This window comes from Rousettus aegyptiacus, unplaced genomic scaffold (assembly GCF_014176215.1).
Source record: "Rousettus aegyptiacus isolate mRouAeg1 unplaced genomic scaffold, mRouAeg1.p scaffold_m13_p_13, whole genome shotgun sequence".
Classification (NCBI taxonomy): Eukaryota; Metazoa; Chordata; class Mammalia; order Chiroptera; family Pteropodidae; genus Rousettus; species Rousettus aegyptiacus.
Window position 1 is genome coordinate 49771194 of NW_023416288.1, and position 27974 is coordinate 49799167.

The window sequence follows — 27974 nt, forward strand, 5'->3', positions numbered from 1 at the left end:
ACTTATGACCTTTCTTACCTGTAGAATCTAAAAAAATAACAAAAACCAGCTCATGTAAATCCAGAAAGCAGATTGGCAGTTGCCAGAGGTGAGGGGGTGGGAGAAATGGTCAGAGGATCAAGAATCAAAAAATAAAATATAAACTAAAATGAAAACCTGTCGCAACGTGTACACACACATGCAAGCTACTGGGAGATGCCGACGCTTGTGGGAATCACTTTAAAAAACTGATCCCTGGCTCTACAAGAAAAGGAGTGAAGTGTATTTCAGGCAAATAAAATTTAATAAAGCACGAAATTCGCCGTCATTCAGGTATGACTGGATGTGGACATGGTCATCGGTGATGGCCGATTGATTGTAAAGCTGGCCACGACTGTCACAACACTTCACCGCGACGCCCTTTCCCACCGTGAACTTCTGTCTCTCTCCATCCAGAGGCGGAGTCTGTACCTGCACCTTTCTGACCCTCAGAGCTTCAAAGGCTTTGCAGTTGGGTTCTCAACAATTTCTGGTCTTTTCTGCATTTCCTGTTTTTTCTTCACATTTTGAAAACCCTTTTTCAGCCCATATATTTATTTTCTCACTTGAATTTGGTGGTAAAGAGACCAGAGGGTGGTGTTCACACGTATCACAACACGGTCCCCAGGAAGTCTGTGGTCTATCGTCACCCATTTCTCAGAATCTTCTCACATACTGGGGAATGGAAGCATCGGCCGAAAGAGGTGTCAACAAATCTCTGGAACGCAGGTGACAAAGGGTGAGCCACGGAAGGACATCCGCAGTCAGCAGGACCCCAGAGGGGGTGCAGCGGAGGTGGCTGCAAATGCTGACCGGGGCTCCCCGGTGGGGTTCGGCTTCAGACACCTCAGCGACAGTGCGGCGGGGCGCTGGGACTGACAGCACCCCATGTTTTTCACATTTTATTTCCTGTTTATTAATTAAAATCATGGTGTTTGTATACATTTTTATTTATTTTTTTAAATTTTCCAATTTTGTTTTCATTCCCTAGGTGCTGAAATCCCCACCACCCTCGCCTTCCCCAGGGCAGCAGTGCGGACATGGGGGGCAGGCCCTGGGGAGTGCAGGGCGCCAGTTCTTGCCCGGGGCCTCCACCCTGGGACCTCAGAGGCAGGGACATTATTTAAAAGTCATTAAACAAACAAAAGAGAACATATGTTTAAATAGGAATCCAAGACAGGTGTTCAGGTTCGGTTGAAGATGCCACCATAAGAGAACTGACTCCATAATCCCCTCGCTTCCCCCTAATCCAGAGCCCCACACTTCAAGAAGACGGGTCTTCTCCAAACATTAGCCCCTCTCCAAAGAGAACCCTCGCATTCTGGCATAGGGGCCTGTCCCGCTCTGTCTGTCGCCTCAGCTGAAGCCTGCGGTCACAACCCGCACTCCAAGTTCCAGGCCGCTTTTCTAATGACTTCTCCCGAAGCTGGAAAAGGCAACCAGGGAGAGCTGGCACTTGAAGAAATGCGACATTTTGAAAGGGAAAGAGAGGAGACGAAAATCACGGGCAATGAAAATAACCTAGTGGGAGCCATCAACTCAGGAAACCAAAACGCAACCAGAAAAGGAAGGAAAAGATCCTAACCGAACAAATAAAAGCATTCTTCTCTTAGGTACCTACGTAATTATCCCTCCCACTAAAATCGACGAAAAATTCTGAAACGTATTACAAATACGGTCTCTAAAGCACGCGTGAGCAGGCAAGACAATCAACGTTCACGGAAGCGGAGCGAAGCGCGGGTGGAAAGGGAGATCGTAAGGACAGGACAGCGGCTGGCCGGCATCCTGAGGGTGCATCGCGGAAGCTGGAGGACTTCGGCTTTGCTTCTCAAAGCCCACCGACGTGAGAATCAGAGGCGAGGGCTGATTCAAGGCGCGTCTCATAAACCCCGAAGGGCTACCTCCTCCGAGAAGTTAGTGAATTCTAACTGGTGAGTGGATGATCGGTTTGAAAAAGAAAAGGCCAGAAAGCCATTGAAACTGGCAAAAGGTGTGTATAAAGGGAAAACAGAAGAGACAAAGGTACATAAGTCTTTCAGGAAGTCATGCTTGAGTGCTTTTCTGAACCGATGACATACACCCACCCAGTCAGCCACGGCATCTAACGAATCCCAAAGAAGACAATCAGGAGGGAACTCACACTTGGATAGGGGACGGCGCAGTGGCAGGGCATCGAAACAAAGAGAATGCCTTAACGGTGGCTGGGGAAACGACCTGGGCAGGGGAGAGGACAGGGGAGCCGCTGAGGTCTGACTGGCAACGAAGGCAGCCAGAACACAGCGGGAGCGGACTTGCCGCGCGTCCAGAGACGCCGGCAGGCGCCCCGCAGCTCCAGACTCGGGGGAAACCGCTGCCAGGAAAGAGGGCGAAACAAGCACAGTTCATACAGCAAAGGGGGAGTTTCTGCTATCGCTACAACCTCATGAAAGACATTTCTAAAGAACGTACTTGAAGCAAGAGGAAAGTCCCAGATGGTAAATCAGAGGTTAAAGAAAAAAAACAAACAACTAAATTTAAATGAAGATCACCAATACAAAGTAATAGAAACAGACTCTAGGGTTTAAAAAGAAAATTAAAATACACAATAATAAATACATAGATTGAGATGGAGGATGGAAATGGAATTGAAATGTTCTAAAGTAATTTATTGCATAAGAGGAATACAAATATATAGATTACCATTAGACTTTGATAAGTTAAGAATATGTGTTACGACCATTGAGTGGTCACTACAAAAGTAGGAAAAGTTATGCAATTTCCAAACTAGTAACGCGAAAATAGCATGTGAAAAGAATACCCTCAGAATCAAAATTCAACCACGGTGAAGAAAAAAAATGTATTGTGAAAGAGGTTAGAGAAGTAGAAAGCAAAATATAAAATCTTATAGATGTATCCACACAGATCAGGAGTTATAATTATGAGAAATGCACCAAAGGTTTTAGTCTAAAAAAAAACAAAAAAAAAAAAAAACAAAAAAAACCCACACACACGCAGCTGTAGGAATGGATTGTAAAAGAAATTTAAATCTAAAACATAGAATCAGAGAAAGTTTGAAAGCAGAAGCAGAGGCAAATATAGCATTCGAATTCTAAACAAAGAAAAAGTTTCACATGAAACAGGCTTCATTCAATATTTATTGAGAGCTTACTCTGCGCCAGGCACTGTTCTAAGCACTTAGACACTTTGGCAAATAATAGCAAGTGAATATCCTTGCTTTCTGGATCCCCCGGTGTTCCTTGACAGGACAGAAAATAAACAAAAAAAGGAAGAAATTTATAAATTCGAAAATATATGGGAAGATGTTCACTTACGCAAAAAAGAAAACCACAGAGTGAGTGCGGTAAAAAGGGATTGTGCGTGGAGAAGGCAGGTGAGTTCAGTAGTGCGCTCAGGACACAGCTACAAAGTCCCACGCGCCGCGCTCAAACATGGCTTTGTATTTACACGGGCCCCGTAAAGAGTCTCACAGTTACACAGAGAGTCACTGAATCACAAGAGAAAACACACAGATCAACATCTCTCTGTCATTGCCAGAACAGGCAGATAAAGATCCAAAAAGGACACAGAAGATCGAAGCAACAGGATTAATGACCTTGATCCGAAAGACACATACAGACTATTTCATAAAATTGCAGTCAGCTGTTTTCAAGCACACAGGAGACCCTTCACTAAACTGGTGTTATGTTTGTCCTAAAGAAATACTCTCAAAGTTTTATACGATCGAAATGACATAGGCCACATTTCCTGACCCCAACGTAATTGAAGATATAGAATCAAAATGCCTTATGTTTGCAATTGGAGAACAAAGCTTTATTTTTTTGTGTTGTGTTGTTTACGCCACGACGGCACCTGGTCTTCCTAGGTGGTCTCCCATCCAGGTACTAACCAGACCCGACCCTGCTTAGCTTCCGAGATCAGATGGGATCAGGCGTGTTCAGGGTGGCGTGGTCGTAGGCCAAAGCTTTCAATAATGCCTGAATCAAATGAGATGTAACAGAAATTGACGTTTAGAACTGAAGCATAATTAGAATACTTCCTTTTAAAGCTTACAAGATGCAGCTAAAAGAGTAATTACAGGTGCAATTTTAGCTTTAAATGTATATATGAGGAAGACAAGAACGCGAAATACATCTTAAGCGATAAGAATATGACAAAAGAAGGGTAAGCGATGAACTGAGAGGAAGCGTTTGTTTCTTTCACATATCTGACAAAGCGTTTGTAAATATATTTGATAAAGAGCTGACAAAGGACAGAATACATAAAGAACTCTTACAACCTATTAATAAAAACACGACACAATTTAAAATGGGCAAAAGTTATGAATAGGAATTTTTGACATATAATGAGCTGCATAAAATAGGACATAGAATCGAATGCATTTTTGCATACGTATCCACCAGTAAACCATCACCGCCACCAAGATGCCAACTCTGCGCATCGGCCGCCAACATTTCCTCACGCCCCTCGTCCCCACACCCCCGACAACCGCCTGTGGACCGAGCCAGCTACACAGGGCGACCGTCCGCTGACGTGGACGGGGGAGTGGCCGCCACCCAGGTGCGGCACTGAGAATGCTCCTCTGCGACGGAGAGGACGATGGCGACGATGACTTCCTGCGAGGGGCAGCGCGTTCATTCCACATCCCGACTGGGAAAGAACTGTCGAAAACCTAGCGCTTCTTAAACGAAAGACAGAACGCGAGGACCACTGCGTTAGATTCTACATCTTTTATATTTGTTTCCAAAGCCGAAACCTCTAGGGCGTAATCTGAAACCAGCCCCGATAGGAAGGGCAGGGAGAACCCCAGGAAGAGGAGGACCTCCGCAGAGGGGCAGGTGGCAGTTTTGTGAGTGCCTGAATAGACATGGAAGACCTGCCTTGGGTGGCCCTAAGGCAAGGAGTGTTCCCGCCTGCCTGCCAGATCCCAGGAGTTTATGCAGAGGCTTGAACTAGGCCGAGTCCCATTAACATCCTGACAGTGTCAACAGCACCTTAGGCTGTGTCCTTCGGGTGGCTCCTGGCAACCGAAAGGGCAAGCTGAACACGCACTCCAGGAAAGAGTGGGGGCGCGGGGACAAAAAGGGTGGGATTGGGAGGGAGCCTCCGATCCCCCAGGTCCAGCTTCCAGGTCGATTGGAGGTCATGTCCTCTCGAAACCACCTCCCACACCACACAAGGTAACTGAACACCGTGGGTTCCCCTCTGGGACTGTCTAAGCCAAAGGAACACAAGTCTTGTGGGCAGAAAAAGTTTCGTTTTTGCGGTGACAAGTAAAGGTGAATCGTGGCGAGGCTCAGCCTCCTGAAGGGAGGGCAGCCATGGCTTCCGTGCAACACCCGGTCCATGGCACGTTGGGCTGCAGCTGGCTACGCTCACGAGTCGTTCGCTGCTCAGGCCAAGTTCATCCCCTCCGAGCTGCCCCTGGGCACGTCGCGCTACATGTTAGCATTGAGTGAGAACTGCCCAGACCTTGAGACTTCTGTCATGCCCGCCACCCACACTCCTCCCCTGTGACGGGCTCTCTCAGCTACAGAGAATTCTGCTCCTTGATGTGCCCTGAGGGCTCAGCAGAGGATTTCACTCACAGGAAGGGGCCTCCTTCGTTGGCTGGAGGCAGTGGCCACGGCAACAATATGCCACAGACAAGAGAAAACTCAGGTTAATAGACCCCTCCCCACCCCGAAACCAAGGACGTCTGATTTCAGCCAGAACCCCACGACCCAAACCATTGACTTAGCAAGTACCCTGGGCTTGTGTCCTCATTGACTCAGTAAGATGATACACACTAGCAGACTCCTCGGGTATGAACACCAAGCTACCCGCTTGATTAATGACAAGAAAATCATTCTTATCCTTGAGGGAATTGAAAATAAAAACAATAAAAAAGACCAGGGGATGTCTGAAAGACAGGAAAGTGGGCGTCATTTCGACGTATCACTCAGGATTTAGCAGAGGAGATGGCCCGCTCTAATTAGGTCCTTGGAGAGAGTCCCGTGTGGGGGCCGCCTGCAAGCCGTGGACACAGGGTATGGGAACCAGGACGAGGGGGAGTGTTAGTAACGGCAAGAAAGTCACATCCTAACCCTAGGGGGCTGGTGAGAACCGCATCCCTGAAGGAGACTTGGGCGGAGAGCAGACCGAGGAGAACCTGGGACCTGGGACCCGAGGCTTAGGGGCCTGGCTCATCGCAGATGACCCTGCCGGAAGCGAAGCAGCCGGCCAAATATCCTGACCGCTCTGCCACCCCCGACTGACCCTGCTTGGACTTCCCGGCAGCAGAGGCCAGAGATGCCACTGACGGGGCCCACATTCATCAGCCTCCTGGGGCGATGGGGTAGGGGATAGAAGGGCCAAGTGCGCACCTGCGAGGCAAGCGAAAGTGTTTGGCCCAGAGGACACTGTTAAGTTACTGGCCGGGGCATTTCAAGGTAGAGTGGTACCCAAACAGGAATCCAGAGACCCGGTAAGAGATTTTCTCAACTCCCAGACCCCCGTGAACCACGGAGCCATCTTGCAGGAGAAGCCGGATGCTTCACCAGCGACGGGCCCACAGACCTGGACTGAAATGACAGGCGGCCCCAGTGGGGCTGACACCTGACGTGCGCGGGATTTCTCATTCCGATTGTCCTCGACGGAGTCTTTGGACTCTGCGTGACAATCGTTGCTGCTCGGGCCAATTTTGTAACTTCTTACATCTGATGGGCTTGAGGAGGGGGGTGGGCGTTTGGGTGGGGTGGGCGGTTAGGGGGATGGGGGGGTTTGGGGGCGATGAGCTGGGAAGATGTTTCCGTTTAGCTACGACCGCATAACAAACCATCCCAACGCTTAGCGCTTAGAAACAACGGCAGTAATTTATTTTTCCTCGCGAATGTGCAGTTTGGGCAGGACACGCAGTGGGGATACCCCGCCTTCGCTCTTGGCAGCTTTGTGCGCCGGGGCTCGACTGGCGGCCGCGGAAGCCACGTCCGAGTCGCTGAACGTGTGCGGCTGGCCAGGAGCTCCGGCTGGCAGACGCAAGGCCGGCCAGGGGGCTGCGCCAGCCACCTCAAGTCCTCTTCACGTGGCCTCCCGGTGGGCGCCGCGGGCTTCCTCACATGGCGACCACGGTGCAAGGGCCGGCACCCCGGGAGAGCAGGGCCGTGCTGCCTCTGTCCAGCCTTAGGAGTCACGTGGCATTGCGTTGACCGTCTGCTGTGTCTCAGAGCGGTCGCCATGTCTACCCGGCGTCAGGGAGGGGACACACACGCCGAGACTCGACAGAAGGGTGAGAAGCCGAGATCTAAGCAGAGCAAGTGGTGCAGAAGACACCGCGGGAGCCGCTTTCGGGAAATGCAAAATGCCACACTAAGCACTGAGGGAGAATTAGGAGGGACAATACGGGTTACTTAACTACCAAAAACGATGCCATATTTTCAAAATTATGTTCTTCATATAGTTGAAAAGACTTTCAAAGACATTCTTTTCAGCTTCTTCCCTTATATTTTTAATTCGTTCTTCATAGGCTATCTTTAGGCGTTTTATTTCTTTCTCCTTTTCTTGCTGTGTTTTATGACGCATCCCCTCTACCAATTTAATTTGCTTCTCTAATTGATCTGCATAGATTTTCTTCAATTGCTCTGCCTGACGTTTCAGCTTTTCCTCGGCGTCCTTGTAGATGGCATCCGAGAAGTGAGCCCCGTCATTTCCCTGCACCATCTGGTCTATCAGCCCCACCAGCTCCTGCACTTGAGCATCTCTCTCAGGCGAGCCTGGCTTCCCCGTGTTAGAGAAGGCGCAGCAGCGGCCCCCGCACTCTGCCAGGATGCTTTGCAGTTCCACACCCGCATCTTCCATAAATTCTCTCAGTCTCCCACCCGGCAGCTCTTCTTTGCAAGTGAACAAGACCATCATGTGCTTCATGGCCGACTTCCCAAAGACGGCCTTGAGCAATGCAACAGTTTTTTGCTCTTCCTCCGTGTATCGGCCCAGCCTCAGAACCAGGACGATGGCGTGAGGCCCCGGGCAGGAGGCCATGACACAGTGGCTAATTTCCTTACAGGTGGTCTTCAGTGTCTCCTTGGTGTCAAAGAGCCCTGGGGTGTCGACGACAAGAAGCTTCCTCCTGTTCCAGTCCCGCGATGCTTTCTGACAGGTCTTGGTAACAGCCTGGGGAGCAACTCTAGAATCAAATGCTTCTCTCCCAAGGATGGTGTTTGCTGTGGCGCTCTTCCCGTGTCCGGTTTTCCCCACCAGCACAATCCTCAGCATGTTGTCCTGACAGCCAGCCCTGTTCGAGTCAAGAGATCTGGGGTTTAGGTGCCCACAAACCGTTCAGGAAGGGAAGGAGAGGGAAAAAGGGTCAAATTAGGTAACTGTGGAAACCATTCCAGTCCTCTTTTTTTTCCTTTTCCTCCTTGAACGTTTATAATAATCTGTTATTCATATTGATTCCAGTAGAGACAGAAAGGTGACACAGTTAAATTATTATGGGAAAAATAATAAAGTGGTTACATCTCAAAGATTCTTAGACTATTTCTGATCATAAAGAAGAGAAAGAAATCTTTCCAATTTATTTCCTATGAATCAAGTATAATATTGATCCAAAAGACTTCACCAATAACTAGAGCTACAGATGTATCTCATTTGCGAATATTGATACAATAATTCTAAATAAGTCATCGCACACTACAAAAGTAATACACCGTGATTAAGTGTGATTTATTTTAAAAATACTAGGGTGGTTCGACATGAGAAAACTGGTTGTTACAACGTGTCCCATTAATAGATCAAGAAGAAAAAGACCCAGGTGCAGAAAATACATTTGACCAAATTCAACAGTGACTCATGTTTACAGCATTTCATAAAACAGCAATGTTTAGATAGTTCTTTGACACGCTTTGCTAGAATATGAATGTAAAATTTTGTCATCACCTTTTTTCTCCGACAGTGAAAATAATGGATTATTATAAAGTTCATTGGATGAGGAGGAAAAGATTAGCCTGCGCCGTTAAGAGAAAGAACAGAGGGAATGCTAGCTTTCCTGGAGAGTCAAACTTTGTGGTTTCCATCATTAAAGCGTGTGATCCTGGTGCCTGATGAGCGGGAGCAGGGAAACCAGAACAGAAGATGCAGAAATCCACCCAATCAATCACATTATATTCGCTTATATTCAATTCAGTTATATTATGTTACATTTATATTCGATAAGGCAGCATCTCACAGTAATGGGGAAAAAAGATGGACCGATAAGCAAGGTCGGGGTAGCTATACAACTATACAGAAAAAGATAAATCTGTATTCATTACCTCACGTCATTCAAATGACGAATATTAGAGATTTCAATGTAAAAAATGAATCCATATAAATAATAGAAAAAAACCATGAGTCCATTTTTTATAACTGGGGGATGAGAGAAATATTTCTGAGATTCAAAATGGAGTAAGAAAAGGACTAATAAATTTGATTACATGAAAATCTAAAAGGTAATGCAAGGCAAAAAAAAAAAAAACACCATAGACAAATTAAAGCACAAAGGTCAAGCAGGGGAAGAAAAATTTTCATAAAAAAATTGTCATTTGCTTACAATTCAACTCTATCTGGGTAGGTAGATTCACCAAAGAGGGTGAATTTTCCTATTATACAAAGAAAGTCTAAAAGTAGAGAAACAAAGATCGACAACTCAATAGAAAACAGAGCAAGAGATATCATTAAACATTTCAAAGAAATAAAGCGTAAATATGCCTCAAATATATAAAAAGATATTAACGTTTATTCATAATAGAGATGAAATCAAAACACACACAAAAACAAGCAAACAAACAAATAAATAAAATGAAAATGACACCTCTGTTTCTGAGATAAGATACTATTTCTCACCTACACGTGTGGCAACACCCCAAACGTTTGCTGGCACAATCTGTTGGTAAAGGTGTGGGGGAAAAACAGGTCGTCTCCTGTGTCACCATGAGAATGGGAAAAAGGTCCAAAACCGACAGAAGAGATGTGTGCAATGTTTCGCAAAAGTACAAATGCATTTTCCCATTGTTTATCAATCCCAGTTTTAGAATTCATCCCAAAGCTACACTGACCAAAAACAAACAAACAAACGAAACAGAAAGAAATGATGCATAGGGCTATTTATCGCATCATTATTTAGAACAACATGAAAGACCAAAAACCTATCGAATGGTCATTGGGAGCGGACTGTCGAATAAACAAACTAAGGTACATTCGCACGGGGAAGTACTATCCATCCGTAAAAAGGAATGAGATGCATTGTTCTATACCAGTATGGAGAAAACTTCAGATTATATCTCAAGTGAAAATTAGTGAAGAAAATAACGTGGAGTTTGCCTACCATTTCTCCAATAAGGAGGAATATGAACTACACATATTCATATATATGAAAAAGCAATGGCAGGATAATCTGAAAACTAAGCCAACAAAAAAGTTACTTATATGGGGATAAGAGAAATGGGTTGGGGGCAAGACAGGGCTAGAGCTTAAAATTGGATGTCTCTAAGTACACTTAGATTTCATAGAGTTGATCTTGGAACCACGTAGACAGTTACACATTTATACAACAAAATTATATTTTAATTTTATATTAATACTAATATTGAAATTTATATTTCAATACTAGTAAAAATTAAAAGCAAATAAAACAAACACACTTTCATTTTGTGTGGCAGATGAACCACAGAAAGAATTGGTCTGAGAGATTGAAAATGCAATAATTTCATTGTCCAACTTTAGTGAGAAATATCTTCAGGACAAAAACGAAAACCAAAAACCTCCACAGCACCCTCCTTACCTCGTAACCACGGGTCGCACTGTGAGGGTCGCAGCGTCTCCCTGTTAAATATTAGGGGAAAATCAGCAAGCCGACTTCTAGATTTCCTGCGCCATTAATGACATGAATAACCCCCAGAGAGTCGCCACACTCTGTGGGATCCAGCTTCTTCTGTAAAACGAAGGCTGTAGACTGGGTGGTCCCTAAATGACTCCGGGGACCTGCTTGAGGACACTAATTTCTTGCGAAGGGAAAAGGACGGCTTATCAGGCAGCCCTCCGTGTGTCTGTCACAACAGCAAATGCCTGGAAAGTGCGCTGCTCGGCACAGGTTTGTCCTGTCTGGGACGAGACCTAGGGACCTGGTGCTGCGAATGCTCCTTGCTCCCCTGCACCACCACCGCTCTGCGGCATCGGCCCCCGGGTGCAGCTGGCACACACCTCGTCCCTGCTCAGACCAGAAGCCACCCCCGGGCACACTCCCTGCACCTTACTGGCCTCACAGCTCTGTCGCTCGGCGGACCTCTTCTGGGCCGGGCTCACTTTTGCTTCGGCGAGGTGACGAGTTGTCAGGTTTTCTCCAAAGAAGCTGTTCAAGCTGGTGCTTTGGCTTCACGTGTGAAGAACACAGGCTTCTGCTCTCCAACTCCTCAGAGCCAGCAGCTCAGAAGGCGTGGGGCCAGGGGAGGAACCGCTGGTCTTTAAAGAGCCAGGAAGCTCGCCCTGCCCTTTGGTGGTGGCTGCAGTGTGTCAAGGTAAAACCTTCCCTTCCATGTGCCTTCCGACAGCATAAACACCTCCCAAAGCAATGTTTGTTGTTTTACATCACGGTGGTGGACACAAAAGGCACGAATCTTGCACAGTGTCCGAGCATCGTCCCTGGTGCGCGGGGAGACTGCGGGTGATTCTGGAAGAAGGAAGCCGGGCGTGTGACTCGGTGTCCCCCGGGCAGCTTCCTACTGATTGAACAGTGGACGCTGTGTGAGGCGGGGCTGGCTGTCAAAGCTCTCACACTGGACAAGATGTTCTAGTTGTCACTGTAAATTGTGTTTATTATATATTTTGGCTCACTAGATTGAGAAACTAGATTGAGAAACCAGATCAGTCGCCGCGTAAGCCGGCGGCACCGCCAGGGCCAGACGCAGCGGGGAGTAGCGGACAGCGGGCTGGCCACCCACGGCGGGGAGCGGCTGGACTTCGAACGACGGGGTTCAGGGCAGTTTCCATGGGCCAATTATTGGCATTAATGATGTGGGTCCCTGGTGACAGTTTTCCGACTTCCGCCAAAGGCACAGATTGGGACCAGCTCCAAAATTCGCGAGATCTGGCACGGAAGGGAAATACGGGGCCCTTTGCTTAAATATCGTTAAGAATTTCAAGACGACATCAACGGGGCGCTCGACCAAGCGAGGGGCGCTTGTGAGCACACGGCCCCAACTCTACAGCTCACAACCAGTGAAGCTCAGCTTGACCGGGCTGCCCATGTGGGAGTCTACATGTGGGAGTCTACAGCAGAAGCAGATCCACGTCTCCCGCTCGAAACATCTCCCCCACTGCCCGGTTCCATTTCATTCTACCTATCCCTTGAAGGGAACGGGTCCTGCCGCAGGTGTCTTCCATGTGTTCCTGGGCAGCTAATTGCTTGTCCAGGTGCTACGTGCAGGTACACTGTTACGATGCCCAACGGAGGGAGGAAGCGTTGAGATGGGGGGAGGATGCAGGGCTGGGACGTTGACAGCCCCGAGGCCACTGGCCACGGAGGAGCACCTGGAACACGGCGGTCCCACCAATGAACCCTAGCTTAGGGGGCGATCGACCCCTGGAAGATTCGTGATGAATGGCGGGGTGCCTCGTACCTCTCCTGGTTTGCCCACCTGGGCCTCATTGCTACGAGCTCCTTCCCCCCTCAGCCCCGCTGCGAGCCACCCGTCTCCCTGCGGCTGGTCCCCACCGGCGGGTCCGTGAAGGTGACCCCTCCGCACGATGCCGCTCCTTCCACGCAGTCAGAAGCAAGGACAGGAGCGAGGAGACAGCCTCGGCTTCCTGTTTTACATTGTCCTCTTACTCTGTGTATCTCACACTCACAGCCATATGGATATGTGTGAATCTTCTGAAAGGTTGGAGGTAATTAAAATACATTTCTTTAAATCCTACAGGAGTCTGCCTCATGGAAATCAGGGATTTTCCTGTGCTATGGCCTAGATAAATTCAAAGCTCAAACTTATTAAGATATTGGAAAAATAATAACAGGAGAATGAAAGCGAGGGTTCCTCACCATCTCCCGCCTCTTTCACAAATTAACAATCACCCTTGGCGTATCAGCCTCCTATTGCTGCCACGACAAAGCCCCAAAAAGTTAGTGGCCTTAGACAACACAGATGTATTCTCTTACGGTTCTGGGGGTCAAGAGCCTTAAGTCAGCTATGCAAAAATAAAATGAAGCTATTAGCAGGCTGGGTTGTTTCTGGAGGCTCCAGGAGACAATTCGTCCTTTGCCTCCTCCAGCTACTAGAAGCTGCCAGAATTCCTTAGCTTGTGGCCACATCGCTCCAATCTGCTGCCATCATCCCATTCCCTTCTTCTTTCTTGATCTTCTCGCCTCTCTCTTATAAGGATCTTTGTGATTACTCAGATAATGAAGGACAATCTCCCCTAATCTCAAAATCATTATTTAATCACACCTGCAACGACCCTTTCACAATAAGGTAATAATTCACGGGTCCCAGAGATTAGGACATGGCTGTCTTTGATGCTGGCCATTATTCAGCCTCCCTCATGTGGATAAATTAATCTCTCTTGCAACTCACCCTTTCTTGCCTGATCTGTAAAATGGAGTACTTACTTCCTGGGGTTATCGTCAGTCCCAGGAACTGGGATGCTGCTGTAAAAAAAAAAAAAAAAAAAATGCGGAAATGGTTTTGAAAGAAGGAGATCTTTGAGCACATGATGGGATACTGCTGGATTGCCCTGAACAGACTGCTGCTGGACATCTGAACGTTACGGGTGAGATCTCAGACGGAAGTGAGGAGCGGACACTGGAGGACAGGTGATCCTTGTTACAAAGGGGAAGAGGAGTCGCTGAATTATGTGCTATTGAGCATTTAGCTGCGGAGATTTCCAGGCACGTGTGGGAGGTGCAGCCTGGTGTCTCCTCGCTGCTTATAGGAAAGTGCAAAGGGCAAGAGTTCGGAGCGATGCGTAGGAAGCAAGGAAATCCAAGGATCGGCAGAAACCACGAGACGTTAGGAACCAGCAAGGAAGGGTCCTCCCCTGGGCCCTCAGAGAAAGCGTGACTCTGCTGCTTTCCGAAGTTAAACGCCTGGAAATACGAGACAGTACACTTTGTGGTTGTGGCTGCACGGCGTGCGGCGGTCTGTTACGCCAGCCCTCGGGGCCTCATACTCGCCTTTCTCTCTCCCTCCACTTTTCCTCTTGCCTGCCTTTCGTTCCATCCTCTTAAGCACCCCGAGATTCTCCTTCTGCGTTACATAGTCTGAGCAGCCCGCATTTACTAAAAAACAAAAAGAAAAATCTTCCCCATTCTCCACCCATACATGAGGCCAGCATGGACCAGGGGACGCTCGGTGACATGCAAAGTGGTGCCTTTCCCAGAAAGGCATCTTAAAACTCTGTCCGAGCCTGTTTTTTGGTGACTGCTTGTTGCCCGGGGTTCCCAGAATCTATAGCTACCCCCAACCCATCCTCTTTCTCAACTCAGGGACTTTGCAGGAGAAGTAAGCATTTGCCAAAATTTATACAACACCAAAAACAAATGCCCCAAATTGCCTTTCATCAAGAGAGACAGAGGAAATGAAGGCCTCTTGAACCCATAAGGGGGCCAGGCCAGCTGCCAGACTGGTATGGGCTTCGTAGGTTGCAACACACCTCTGCCTGAAAGCATGGCCGAGTCCCGCCTGCAAGAGTCCATTTCACACTCTTACAGTATACCAAATCCACACAAAAGAATAGCGTTACCTGAGAAACAGGGAAGGGTGTTTCCCGGAAAAATAAGACTAAACAAGCTTGAATGTATTTAGATGTGCAGGAGACACCAGCTTGGGCTGCACTTGGCAGCACAGGTCGACTGACTCCCGCTGACGGCTTGGATCCTCGTACCTCGCCGACACCAGTTTTGGTCCGTGAGCTTCGGAGTAGACCCTCATCTTAGCACATCAGCACTGGGGGTCTGCCATCGACACATGGAATGTGGTCAGGAGGAGCATGTGGGTCTGATTCTGCCACTATCAAGGTCTGTGGCCTTAGACAAAGGGGAAAAAAGGCCAAACCTCTCCGAGCCCCAGTATCTTTCCAGATAAGAAAATAGTGAGGGGAGGCATTACATCGTCTAAGCCTGATGCCTACTTATTACATCACACAATATTTGGGCCTCACCCAGTGAAAACGAATGCCCAGCAGCGTGAGTCATGAACCCTGGCTACGTACCCATACGACTTCTCAGATGTTGGATGGTCATGTTACAGTGAACAGGAGACCTCGAAAGGAGACCCTAGGGATGGACCAGTACGGGGCTCTTGGCTTAGGGGGTCTGGTGTGAGAGAGCAGTATTACGATAGGCCCTCTTCTCCCAGTGCTCTGCATCCACATGGTCATCAGAGTGATAAACAGTTACAGATGGTGACAGATATCAGCTCTGTTTACCACTGGGCACCAACAGCCGGAGGAAGCAGCAAGCGAAGAAGCAGGTGCTTTTCTCTCTCCGTTTTCTCTCATTCTCAGCATGCCTACGGCTCCCTGCCTTATTCATCTTCCAAAGACCTTGTCAGCTTACAATCCCTTCTCTTTTTTTACACCTACAGGCATGTCAGACGGGATTGGGCTTGTTCAGTGTGGCATGGCCACAGACCTTTCAAGACTTTTTAGTCCCCTCCCCACAAACCCACAATGTTTGCTTGGCTTTCCCTGGAATGCTTAGCCATTCCGTGATGCTAGTGGTAGACGAAGAGGCTGCTTAGGAAAACGGGATGGGAGAGAAAATTCAGAGGCGGCCATATCTATCTGGTAGCATTCAGTAACTTGCCTTTTTTCTGGGATTTGCAATTTGGTTTGCACGATTTCTGCTATTATTTGCACTTCTTCCTTTTGTTTTCGATTCGACATCTTTTATTGCTTCATTCCAATCCTCTCATGAACAGAATTTTCTTAAACGCTTTATCACTAATGATAAGAGCTGTAATAAAATGTTAACGAGGAGCAAAGAAACTCTTTTATGTCGATCTCAGCATGTCATAGCTCAAAACGTTTTTTGTTGTTTTTCATAATCCCCTGTGTTTCCAAGAAATGAGCTAAGTGATTTATTGTAAATTGTCTTCTGCACAAGAAAACATATTTCCTGCTTTGACCATAGCCATTTCCTGCTTGCTGTGTTCTACTCATGACCCCAAGTTGTGGTTTACACCACAGCGTAGAAAGGCCAAGTTCCAGGGTCAACGTTGCCTTATTTGTACCTGCTGAAGTGTTCAGAGGGATGAGAGGAGACAGGTAGGGCTGAGAAGAAACCTCGCCATGGAGATCGTCACACTGAACTGTGCTCAAGATCCAGTTCAGACCCCTCTGCGGGCGGGTGCTGGCTGCAGATGATTGGGGAGGGCTCTCCTCGGACTCTCCGAGGCCACACCAGAGCCTCGTTCAGCGCAGACGCAACACTTAGCACAGCGATTCTTTTGATTCCAACATGAGCCAAACAAAATGGACTCTGCTCAAAGTTGGAACAGGTGCTTACAGGTGTCGCCATCTTTCAAATCCTAACAGTGAAGTAAGTTCTGGAAGGTTAGGGAGCTAATGAATAGCTAAACAGCCTGACTGTTTTTGAATATCATTTATCATGAAGAAACATCACTTGAAAGTTAGGACTAAAGGACTCATTTCCAGGCTGTGAAAGACTATAAATGACTACTTAAGGTGACGTCAGCATTCTCCCTATCTGTGCAAACATGACATGTTAGCTTTCGGTGGAGAACCGAGGGTTCCAGATACAGACAGCAATCTGGAAGACTGGCAGCTGTCACCTGGGTCCCCAGTTAGCGATATTTCCTTCAACCCCACTAAAGAACAGCAAGAAGGGAACATGACACTACACACGGAGCTGCACAACTACATGAAACTACACACACGGCAGCAGGGCAGACAGGGAGAGCGCGCGCGGGGCCGAGGTTCATCCTGAAACGCTGACGGGGTTTCTGCTGCTCGAGAGCCTCGTGAGGAACCCTCCAGATTTACTGCAGCTGGAACAATCATAACTGACAAAAACTATCTTTTAAAAAATTAAAGTCTCTAAAAGTTGCCCTAAGGACAAATATCAAACACAGAAATATACTCTTTTAGCCTGCTAAATTGTAGTAAGAAGAGTGGAGTCTGCATATGGTACTGGAGCCATGATTTACTTCCTCCCTCCCAACCCTCCTCTTCAGCTTGGCTTGAAGGAAATTCCATCCTGGGCAGGTATGGTCAAGAAAGGGGCTTCCCCTCCCCCCGACTACCCATCCGGAGTGTGTTCCCTCACCAGCTGGGTCGTGCCGGCAGGACTCCTCCTCCCCTGCAACTCTGAGTTGCAGGACTAAACTCCTGGTGCGGGCAGCCGGCAGCCCCTGCTGCTTCTCTGTTTGCAAGACAGAGACCCTATACCAGGAGGAACGGGCTAAGAACGTCGGGACCCCGACTGCTCACGCTGCAGCTCCCTCATGTGACGGGGGTTCCACACGGGGAGAGGCAGAGAAGACCAGAGCTGAGCCCTTGCTCAAGGCCCCGAGCTGTGGCTCAGAGATTTTGTCAAGAAGAAACACGGTCTATAATATCAAAGAACTCCAGAGTTCTCCTCAAAGAAAATGACTTTATTTGAAACAGACTGTGGGAAATTCAAAGGGTTCTCTTGAAAACAATTAAGATTTTAATGGTACGTGGTATAGAGGGGGATGGTAACACTATGAGAGCTACAGGGGGAACCACAGGCCAGCAGGTTTACCAGAGAGAAACAGGAAAAGAGACAAGTGGAGAGATCCTCCTAGGGTCAGAGAAAACCTGAAAGACTGGCCACGAAAACCACCCGTGCAAAGGAGACCAAAGGGGCATTGTCAAAAACGAGAGAGCCATGGATTAGCAGACCTAGCAGCTGGATGTAAAACCAACAGAGACACGTGGATCAACAGAGAGATGTTTGAAAGGGCCCACAAAACAAACTTTGATAGATTTAAGAGGCTTAAAAGCATTCAGAGTATGTTCTCCAGCCAAACATAAAGTAAAATTAGAAATTGATAGCAGAAAAAAATTGGGAAATTCAGTAATAAGTGGATAGGAAACAACATGATTCTTAATAACTAATGAATCTAACATGATATCAAAAAAGAAATTATAAATACTTCGAGATGAATGAAAGTGAAATTAAAACAACACAGCAAAACTTATGGGGTGTAGGTAAATCAATGCTTAGAGAAAAATTTATAGCTATATGTAATATAATAATTTATATATGATATAATCATTTGTAGCTATATATAATATATGTTAAAAACAAAGAAGAATGATCTCAAACCAATAACTTAGTATCCCACACCAAGGCAGTGAGAAATTAAGAACACACTAAACCTAAATCAGTGAGAAGTAGAATGTATTAAAGAGTAGAGTGGAATTTAACGAACTAGAGACAGAAAACCAACAAAACCAAGATTTGGTTCTTCGAAGACATCAACAAATTGACAAATTTTTAGCTAGTTTGACCAAAAAATGTGGAGGAGAATTAAATTACTAAGCTCAGGAATGAAGGAGGAGACATTAACACTGAATTTACAGATACAAAAAAAGTATACGAAAATATTATGCCTAGGAAGATCAGGTGCTGTAGGCATCAAAAAATAAATTAAAAAGGGATTGTAAGATGACAATGTCCTTGTAATCTGTGAGGTCAACCAAGGGTTACCTCGCCTAAAATAAATAAATAAATGAATGAATGAATGAATAAATAAATAAATAAAATGAATAATTTTATGCCCCAAATTAGATGACATAGACAAAACAGACAAATTCATAAACCACCAAAATTGACTCAAGAAAAATTAGGAAGTCTGAATAGACCTATCACGCATAAAGGGATTTAATTGTTAATAAAAAGTATTACTTACAAAGGAAAATCCAGCCCAGATGGCTTCACTGGGAAATTCTACCAAACATTTAAGAAGAATTAATACCGATTCTTCACAAACTCTTTCAAAAAGTAGAACAAGAAGGTTTCCCAGCTCATTTTATGTTGCCAATACTGTCCTGATACTAAATCTGAAAAACATATCAGAATGAAAGAAAACTGCAGATCAATATCTCCTGTAAACACAGATGCAAAAATTCTCAATGAAATACTAGCAAAAAGGATCCACCAATATATAAAAAGCAGCATATACCATGACCAAGTGCGACTTATCCCGGGAATGTAATATTGGTTTAACATTTACAAATTGATTAACGTAATCAACCATGCCAATAGAATAAAGAGGAAAAAATGATAATCTCATTAAATTTAGGAAAAGCATTGGACAAAATTGAACACCTTTTCATAATAAAGACACTTCCACAATTTGCTAAAAGGCATCTGTGAAAACTCTGCAAGCACTACCGCGCTCGGTGATAAAAGACTGAAAGCTTTCATGCTAAACTCAGGAGGAAGGCGAAGATGCCTTGTGGTGTCACTTCATTTTAACGCTCAACGTTGTGCAGGAAGGCAAGGAGGCAGGGACAGGTAAATCGGTCAAGGTGACACACATTAGCAGGATCACAGAGAAAACTCATTTAACCACCCCAATGAATACAAAAAAGCATCTGACAAAATTTGACATCCTTTCATGATAAAAACTCTTGACAAACTGGGTACAAAGGGAATGTACCTCAACATAAAAAAGGCCGTATATGACAAGCCTACAGCTAACATCATACTCGATAGTAGAAACATGCAAGCTTTTCCTCTAAGATCAAGAAAAATACAAGGACACCCACTCTTACCTCTTTTATTCAACACAGCACTGGAAGTGCTAGCCAGAGTCAATAGGCATGAAAAACAAATAAAAGGCATCCAAATCAGAAAGGAAAAAGTAAAATAGTCTCAATTTGCAAATGACATGACATTATTCATAAAAAATCCTGAAGACTCCACCAAAAACACTGTGAGAACAAACAAATTCAATAAAATTGCAGGATACAAATCAGTATCAAATACCTAGGAATATATTTAATCAAGGAAGTGAAAGATCTGTACATTAAAAATTATAAGATGTTCATGAAAGAAATTGAAGAAGACACAAATAAATGGAAAGACACTCCGTGCTCATGGAGTGGAAGAATTAATATTGTTTCAATGTCCAAAATGACCCAAAGAGACCTATAGATTTAAGACAATTCCTATCAAAATTCCAATATGGTTTTCACAGAAGTAGAGAAAACAATCCTAAAATGTGTATAGAACCACAAAAGATCCAGAATCCCCAAAGCAGTCAAGAATGAACGAAGCTGGAGGCATCGCACGTCCTGATTGTTAAACTGTATTACAAAGCTACTCAGAACAAAATAGTATGGTATCGGCATAAAGACAGACATATAGGTAATGAAACAAAATAGAATCCTCAGAAACAAACCCATGTAGAAATGCTCAATTAATTGACAACAAATGAGCCCAGAATATACAATGGAAAAGGAGAGTCTCTTCAATAAACGGTGCTGGGAAAACCGACAGCCATATGCAAAAGAATGAAATGAAACTCCTACCTTACACCATACACAAAAGTCAGCTCAAAATGGGTTAAGACTTGAATGTACGGCCTGAAACTTCTAGAAGAAAACGAAGGGGGTCAACTCCCTGACATCGGGCCTTGGTAATGGTTGTTCGTATTTGACACAAAAGCTTCTGCACAAAGGAAACCATCAGTAAGATGAAAAGGCAACTTACAGATGGGAGAAAATATTTCTAAATCATATATCTAATAAGGGGTTAATATCTAAAACACACAGGGAACTCATACAATTCCATAGCAAGAAAATAAGCAATCCATATTAAAAATGAGCCGAGGAAGTGAATAGACATTTTTCCATAGGATATATATAAATGGCCAACAGGAAAAGATGCTCTGCATCACTAATCGCCAGTGAAATGCAAACCCAAACCTCAATGAGATATCACCTCACACCTGTCAGAACAGCCACGATCAAAGAGAGAAGCCACAACAACGGCGGGCGAGGACGTGGAGCAAGGGACCCCTCGTGCACTGCTGGCGGGAATGTAAATTGGTGCAGCCACTATGGAAAACAGGATGGAGGGTCCTCAAAAATTAAAAACAGAACTACCATATGATCCCTATGGACATCTATCGAAAGGAAATAAAACCAAGATCTCAGAGAGATTTTGTAGCATTATTCGCAGTAGCCAAGATATGGAAACTGCCTAAGGTCTGTCTATAAATCAATGGATAAACTGTATAGATATGTGTATATATATAATGCTACATGTCGCATTTGACCATCAGAGGACAATAAATGCTATATGATATCACTTTTTTATGTGGAATTTTTAAAATCCAAACTCGTCGAAGTGGCGAGTAGAATGGCAGTTACCAGGGGTTGGGGGTGGGGACACGGGACATGCTGGTCAAACAGTTAGATTGAGTGAGTTCTGGGGATTCTAATGTGTAGCAAAGCGATTCGAGTTCAGAATACTGTCTCATAGACTTGTAAGTTGCTATATAACGAAAGAGAGTAAATCTTAAGTGTTCTCAGGAGAAAAAAGAACCTGTAACATGTGACAGGATGCAGATGTTGGCTAACGCTGAGACGGTAAGTAACCATTTTGCAAATAGATAAGTGTATCAAGTCAATACACTGTACACTGTAAACGTACACAATGTTATATATGTCAATTAGGTCCCAATAAAGCTGTGGGGGAACCTCGGTGGCCTTTAGGGGGAGTTGAGTTCTTCACTGGAGATAATGAGCTGGTAAGAACGCCCGAAAATCAGACTCCAGCCCATAAGCATCAGATTAAGTGAATCCCCTCACTACATAAGGGAAAGTCGACTCCAGAGAGTTTGAATTAGGCAAGATCACACAGCTTGCTGATGACCTGACCGGGCCCAGGGCCCATACGCCACAAGCCTGTCCTCACCTCTGCACACCATGAGTGGCTCTTTTATTCACCTTTCTCCTGTCACTCTTGAAAGGAGAACCTGGAAATGGAGCTGGAGATACACGCAAATGACCAATCTTAGCCAGACCAAGCCTTGTATGGAAATCTCCATCCTCTCCCTGCTGTCCTCTGTTCAATAGCTGGAAAAGCCTTCTTCGTCTTACACAATGGTGAGACTCTGCACGCGGCGTTCCTGGCACATAGGACCACATTGATGGCCCTGTCCACCCTGACGACCAGTCAAGGAGTCCTCGACAGATTCCTGTCCTGGGGACAGAGACTCTCAGGAGGCTGTCTTATAGGAAAATACCTAAAAAAGTGAAAGGAGTTCAGATTTGTGATCAAGGCTAGAAGTGAAACCAAAAATGCTCTTCTCCTCTGAGGTTATAGCCCCTGCTGGGGACAAGCTATTAGTGTCAGGTCAAAGGACCTTCTGAAAACATCTCTGTAGTTCAGAGCAGCTGGGTGGGCTTCCCAGAAAAACTTTGCGTCCCCAGGGCCTCACTGGCCAGTGCCTCTGTCTCTTTAAGTCACCGCTGGGAGTTTCCTGCACTCTGAGGTTTGAGAGGCGTGGACATTCCGTGCCTTGGGGCAGACAACGTGCTGAACACACAGCCCAAGGGAAAGCAGCAGGTCTGGGGCTCTCATCTCGGGCAAACCTCAGAGCCTGTCGCCAAATCTGCAGGAAAGGTGAGCCTCAGCGTGGGGAGGGAGCTGGCCGCAGAGTCGGAGCCGTGAGGACAGGGGAGAATTCAGCGCAGGGACGCAGCCGGCTGAGTGAGCGCCTGGGTTCTCGGTTCTCCTAGGCACCAGGCAGGGGAGCGGGAATGCAGAGAGTGGCTTAGCGCTCTCAGGTGTGTAAGGACGTTCTGACTTTCACAACCAGTAAGTCCGGAACAAGCGGTAGGCATCTTTTCCAGCATCTTCTCCAGCCCCTGAGGCTCATACGCTCATGTAAAATGGACTGCTCTCCCCTACCCTGTTCCCCTAATACATTTGCTGGAAACAAAACACACTTCAGAAGGCAGTAAACACTCCCCAAAGCATAGTCAGCACCGGCAAAGGTATTTCTGAGGTCTCACCACCAGCGTACCCCCAGAACAAGTCGCAAAGTAAAAATGCCGTGTGCCCCTGGGCTGACTCCCCCAGCACACTCCACTTTGCTCTGAGCCCACAGTGCCCACTAGAGGGTGTCTCAGGAGCCATGCAAGGTCATAAGTATGGTCTGCAAACCCTTGCTATACCTGTGCCCTTAAACGTGTGCTTGCCAAGCCCAGCCGCCTAGGGCTGCGTGGGCCCCTGAGTCACCTTGACCCCCTCACCGCCCCTGGATGATGAGTGTTTGGGCCAAGACAACCGATCCAGAAACTCGGTCATGGACCGAATGCGTCAGCATCACGGGCGGGGTGGGGAAGGGGCCTAGTTACTTTTTAAAAGAACAGATATGTGAAGCAGAATCTCTAAGAAAGAAACATTTTTAAAGAATCCCCAACATAATTAATTCCCAGAGGGAGCAGGTTCAGAATGTGCTGGACTAGGTGGATAAACTCGGGTGCTTGGAAGTTTAAGATCGCCCCATTTTTCAGTACTGTGCACCTGCTGTGAAGCCAGACGTAAAAAGGACTTCAAACCCTGCTGCAAACTCTGTGGGAAGTTCTAAAGGGCCAACCAAGGGCCCACGTGTCCCCAGTGCTTCCTCAGCTCCATGCTGGACACCGCCTCCTGCTTTGGCTAAATTCTTGTTCTAAGTCTGCGGCTGTCTGTCCATTCGGCTGTGCTGTCAGTCGCGGGAGTGTGCTGGCTTCTACGCACGACATCATCTCAAAGGCCCGGGGCTGCACTTTACGGAAGGCGTGAGGGGATGGCGGGGCGGGGGGGGGGGGGGGGCGCTGCGGAAACGCCAACGCCTTCGCACGGAGGACCAGGGGGCCTGTCGTCTAAGTCCTTGGGCCAGAGACGGGTATTCGGCCAGCCTCTCCCTCTGCTTTTGCCTGTGTGGCTCCAGCGGGAGAGAACACGGTGTCACCTGTGCTGAGCAGGCTGACGACAGGAAGAGGGAGAACCGGAAAGGAACGGAGCGGTGCAGCACGCGCGGGTCTCGGAGCGAGGGGGGCAGCTCTCATGAGGCTGGAGAGAAACGAACATCTAACGCTGCTCGCCACATCCTGTTAGTCGCCCTCTGCCCTTTGCATCTGGGTCCCTGGACAGACACAACTCAGCTCACGGGGCGCTCTCGCAGTGTCACCCCAACCCCGGGTGGGTCCCTCGATGTTCCTCCCTCAGCTCCGGTGTGCAGGGGAGCAGGGACCATGACGTTCTCACTGTGGCGTCACCAGCTCCGTGGGGATGCCTGACCCGTCGCCCACGCTTATACCATTGATTCGTGTGAGCAACGAATAAAGGACCAACTGTGTTTGGGACTCTTTCAGGCGAGCATGGGAGGACGCAGGATGGCAAGAGATGAAGAAAGCGCCTACGGTAAGAACGAGCCTTGTGCTGCGCGCTGCCCCCAGGAGTGAGCTCGCGGTGCTGAGGGGACAGGCGGCCTGGGGACTGACACGCAAGCCCCAGACGCGTCTCCCAGCTGCCTGGGGGAAGAGCGGGAGCCTGACATGTGCATCTGAGCTGGATCTCTGCCTCCGCCCAGCTGTGAGATAGCAGCTGCTTTGACCTCTGCCCCCAAAATGAGAAATGAGGGTGATGAGCCCACTCTGACCCCTCAGAAGAGGGCGTAGAAGGCACCAGATCATGCCCTAGAGGGAGTATGACTCACCACGTAGATGGAACAGAACCAGGACGTGGGGTTGAACAGGCCTCTTATTAGGCAGCAGGTTCAAGAGGGAGGAGCGGGAGGAGGAGGGAGGAGGACAGAGATGACGTCATCTAATCCCCTCAACAGCCCTCGGAGAAACAACTCCGTGTTTTTATTCCCGGGTTTTGCACAAAGGTTTAACGCTTAGATTGAGCAACTTCCAAGGCTGCACGGCTGGCGATGGCGGAGCCCTGAGTCCAACCCAGGGCGTCTGGGACTCCGTGCGGCCCACCGCCCCTCCCGCGCCTCCTCGGGGGGATGGGATCTGGGAGAAGCGTGGCAGAGGCCGCGGAGCCGGCACGCGGCACAGCCCTGCCCGCTGTGCACCAGCAGCGTGGCGGCAGCTGGCGTCCCGTCTGGCATTTTGGAGGGGCGCCCTCTGCAGAAGCGCTCGCCAGGTGCTAAGCGCCTGCAGGTGCTCGCGGTGAAGCCCAAGACGAAAGACACCGGAGGGACGATCCCCCTCTCAGAAAGCTCCGCCCAGACCAGACGACCCGAGGGCGGGTGGGGTTGGAAGAGCAGAGCCGGGCAGCACGGCTCTGCCTTGTTCCAAGGGCATCCGGGGGCCCAGGCAGCCAGGACCCGAGCCGTTCGGGTTGGAGCTGACGAATCGCTTGTCCTCCAGGTTCCGAGGACACCATGCAGGAGGCCAGGCTGAGGCTCGTCCTGGCGGGGAAGACGGGCGCCGGGAAGAGCGCCACCGGGAACAGCATCCTGGGCCAGAAGCGCTTCCTCTCCAGGCTGGGCGCCACCTCGGTGACCAGAGCCTGCGAGGTGGGGAGCTGCCGGTGGGGCCACTGGCATGTGGAAGTCCTGGACACGCCGGACCTTTTCAGCTCCCAGGTCAGCAATACAGACCCGCAGTTCGAGGAGCGGACCAGCTGCTACCTGCTGTCGGCGCCCGGGCCCCACGCGCTGCTGCTGGTGACCCAGCTGGGCCGCTTCACGGCGCAGGACCAGCAGGCCGTGCGCGCGCTCAAGGCGCTGTTCGGCGACGGCGTGGTGGCGCTCACCGTGGTGCTCTTCACGCGCAGGGAGGACCTGGCGGGCGCCTCGCTGCAGGACTTCGTGCACGACACGGACAACCGCGCGCTGCGGGAGCTGGTGGCCGAGTGCGGGGGCCGCGTGTGCGCCTTCGACAACCGCGCGGCGGGCGAGGAGCGCGAGGCGCAGGTGCAGGAGCTGCGGGTGCTGGTGGAGCGCATGGTGTGGGCCAACGCGGGCGCCCCCTTCTCCAACCCCGTGTACCGCCTGGCGCAGGAGCTGGCCGGCGCGGACCCCGAGGCGCGGCGGCGCCGGGTGGCGGAGACGCTGGCGGACTTCGTGCGGAGGCGGCGGCGGCCGTGGGACAGGGCGCTGGCCTGGCTGCGCAGGCGGGTGTTGGCGGTGAACGTGCGGATGGCCTTGGGTCTGGGCGCTGTGTTCGTGTGCTGCCTGATGGTCACCTGGCTCTCTCGCCCGGGTCCAGTCGTGAGTGACGGCCGTAAATAGGACTTGGACTCCTCAACTGATAACGGCTGCATCCCTGGTGTCTGCGCTCCGGGGGGCAGGCTCTCCTTGCCTCCCTCCTCTGACCGTAATCTACCAACGACAGGTCCCTGCTGGTCTCATGTCCGGCCCCCCAAAACCTTCCCGTGTGACCTCGCCCTCCCTTAGTGCTCCCCTCGCCGAGGCCCAGCACCTGTTTTCACTTTGCCTGTTTCCCGCCCACCTCGGGCTGCCCTTCCCTGTCACTGAATCGTCTTCACTCCTGAAAGCAGACGAGTTGCATTTGTCCACTCACTCATTCCTGGTCTCCCCAGGGGACCGAGGGCGAGAGCCAGCTCAGAGCTTCCGTCCAGACCCGTTTGTTCGAATAAATCTGAGTTGAATGAATAAACTATGCTGGACAATAGCGCTGTGCTAAAGGAAGTTGATACTCACGGATGTTTGTTTATTTGCCTTATGTGCCCATTGAACAGAGACACTGCTGTTCCAAACCCCATCTGCAAAATCCACACACCCACGCGAGACAGACACATACGCACACACTGGCGTGTATTCTCGTAAGATGAGAACACACTGAAGTACCATCCATCACTCCCAGAAGGGGACATCTCTCCCTGCGTCCCCATCCGTGCCCCACAGCGGCTTGAATGCAGACGCTTCTACAAGTCCAAGGAAAATATAAGCAGAGACTGGAGTCCCTCTAGCATCCACCCAAACCCTGCAGAAAGTCTGCTTCGAAAGAAGAGTTTTCTCACTGGCTGACTCACACTCACAGGGTGGGGATATGCTTTTCAATGCAGGGATGAATCAAAAAATTTAAGAGGTTTGGAAGTTTAGTTTCCATCTCAAAATAAATGCCAAACGGGCCTTCGTGGGCTGAGAACTGGTGATACAGGGGTGGAGTGGTCATCCCCTCTGTCCCGGGCAGGCCTGGAGGAGCCAGCTCTATGGTCCAGGTCAAACGAGCCACCAACCTGTCGTTGTCCTGTCTCTGCACCCACACTTGCTCTGGCCCGGCACCTCCACCCTCGCCCGTGAACTCAAGTGCATCTCTGAATCGACTGTGTAATCCCAGACCTTCTCCCTGCAGTTTCCTCTGCCCGTTGCCTTCACAGCCAGGATTCCCAGGTTACTGATGACCTCAGGTCACCAAGGAGACACGCAAGTGGAAAAGGACCTGCAGCCACTGAGCTCATGTGGGAGCAAGAGGCCCACAAGCTCTGCATGAAACCATTGCAAACACTGACAGGAGCTCAATGCAAAACGCTGAGACTTGAAATTTCAGTTTTGGTGTAAGGGCTGTGAACAGATCCCAGCGGAGGCACGCACTGGGCATCTTGAATTTGGTCTGGTTCACTTTTCAAGACACTTCTGGGGTGAACGAACAGGATGACTCTGCCGTTGTCACTCTGCTGAGGAAGGGGACGGTCACTGGTGAAAGCGAATCTGAATAGAGAACAGCCAAGCGCCTGGTGTGAGCAATGAAATGTTTTAATCCATGACGCAAACAGTGAGAAACATTCGATTCTTGCTCTTTGTTTGGGGAGGAATGGAGCAGAGAGCAGTCCCAAGGGACAGTGATGGAGCTGGTGGGGATGCGAGATGCGAGAAAGAGCCCCCAGAGACGCCAGAGGGCAGGCACACTCCCACCCCCCTGAGGCTGAGATGCAGGACACCTGTGTGGGCAGTGTTTAGGGGCCACCTGTACGTGTGCGG

At 48.5% G+C, this 27974-nt stretch overlaps 2 protein-coding genes and 1 pseudogene across 5 annotated transcripts in view; 1 reads left to right on the forward strand and 2 right to left on the reverse strand.

Annotated features, from left to right (window-relative positions):
- Positions 1-3855: 3855 nt before the first annotated feature.
- On the reverse strand, positions 3856-3974 carry LOC118610821 (annotated as a pseudogene).
- Positions 3975-6843: 2869 nt separating this feature from the next.
- The window catches only part of LOC107500556 (GTPase IMAP family member 7), a 42089-nt gene continuing 20958 nt past the window's right edge, over positions 6844-27974 (reverse strand). For both annotated transcript variants that reach the window (XM_036230684.1, XM_036230685.1), the window contains one exon: positions 6844-8284. In XM_036230684.1, coding sequence (XP_036086577.1) covers positions 7408-8284 — 877 coding nt within the window. In that variant the 3' untranslated portion in view covers positions 6844-7407. The remainder of the gene's footprint in view (positions 8285-27974) is intronic.
- Positions 22409-26681, forward strand: LOC107500562 (GTPase IMAP family member 1). Of its 3 annotated transcripts, none has more exons than XM_016125948.2 (3): positions 22409-22648; positions 24388-24436; positions 25396-26681. In XM_016125948.2, the coding sequence occupies exons 2-3, from the start codon at positions 24394-24396 to the stop codon at positions 26259-26261; spliced, it is 909 nt and encodes a 302-aa protein (XP_015981434.2). In that variant the 5' UTR covers positions 22409-22648; positions 24388-24393; the 3' UTR covers positions 26262-26681. The 3 variants fall into 3 exon arrangements, with proteins under 3 accessions (XP_015981434.2, XP_015981435.2, XP_015981436.2); XM_016125949.2 differs by lacking the exon at positions 22409-22648 and adding an exon at positions 23856-24125; XM_016125950.2 differs by lacking the exon at positions 22409-22648 and adding an exon at positions 24126-24214.

Excerpts from the sequence above, each read along its gene's own strand:
- LOC107500562 (XM_016125948.2), top strand. The coding sequence starts at position 24,394 with ATGGGAGGACGCAGGATGGCAAGAGATGAAGAAAGCGCCTACG. Across the intron at positions 24,437-25,395 it reads AGATGAAGAAAGCGCCTACG|GTTCCGAGGACACCATGCAG; the intron begins GTAAGAACGAGC and ends CTTGTCCTCCAG.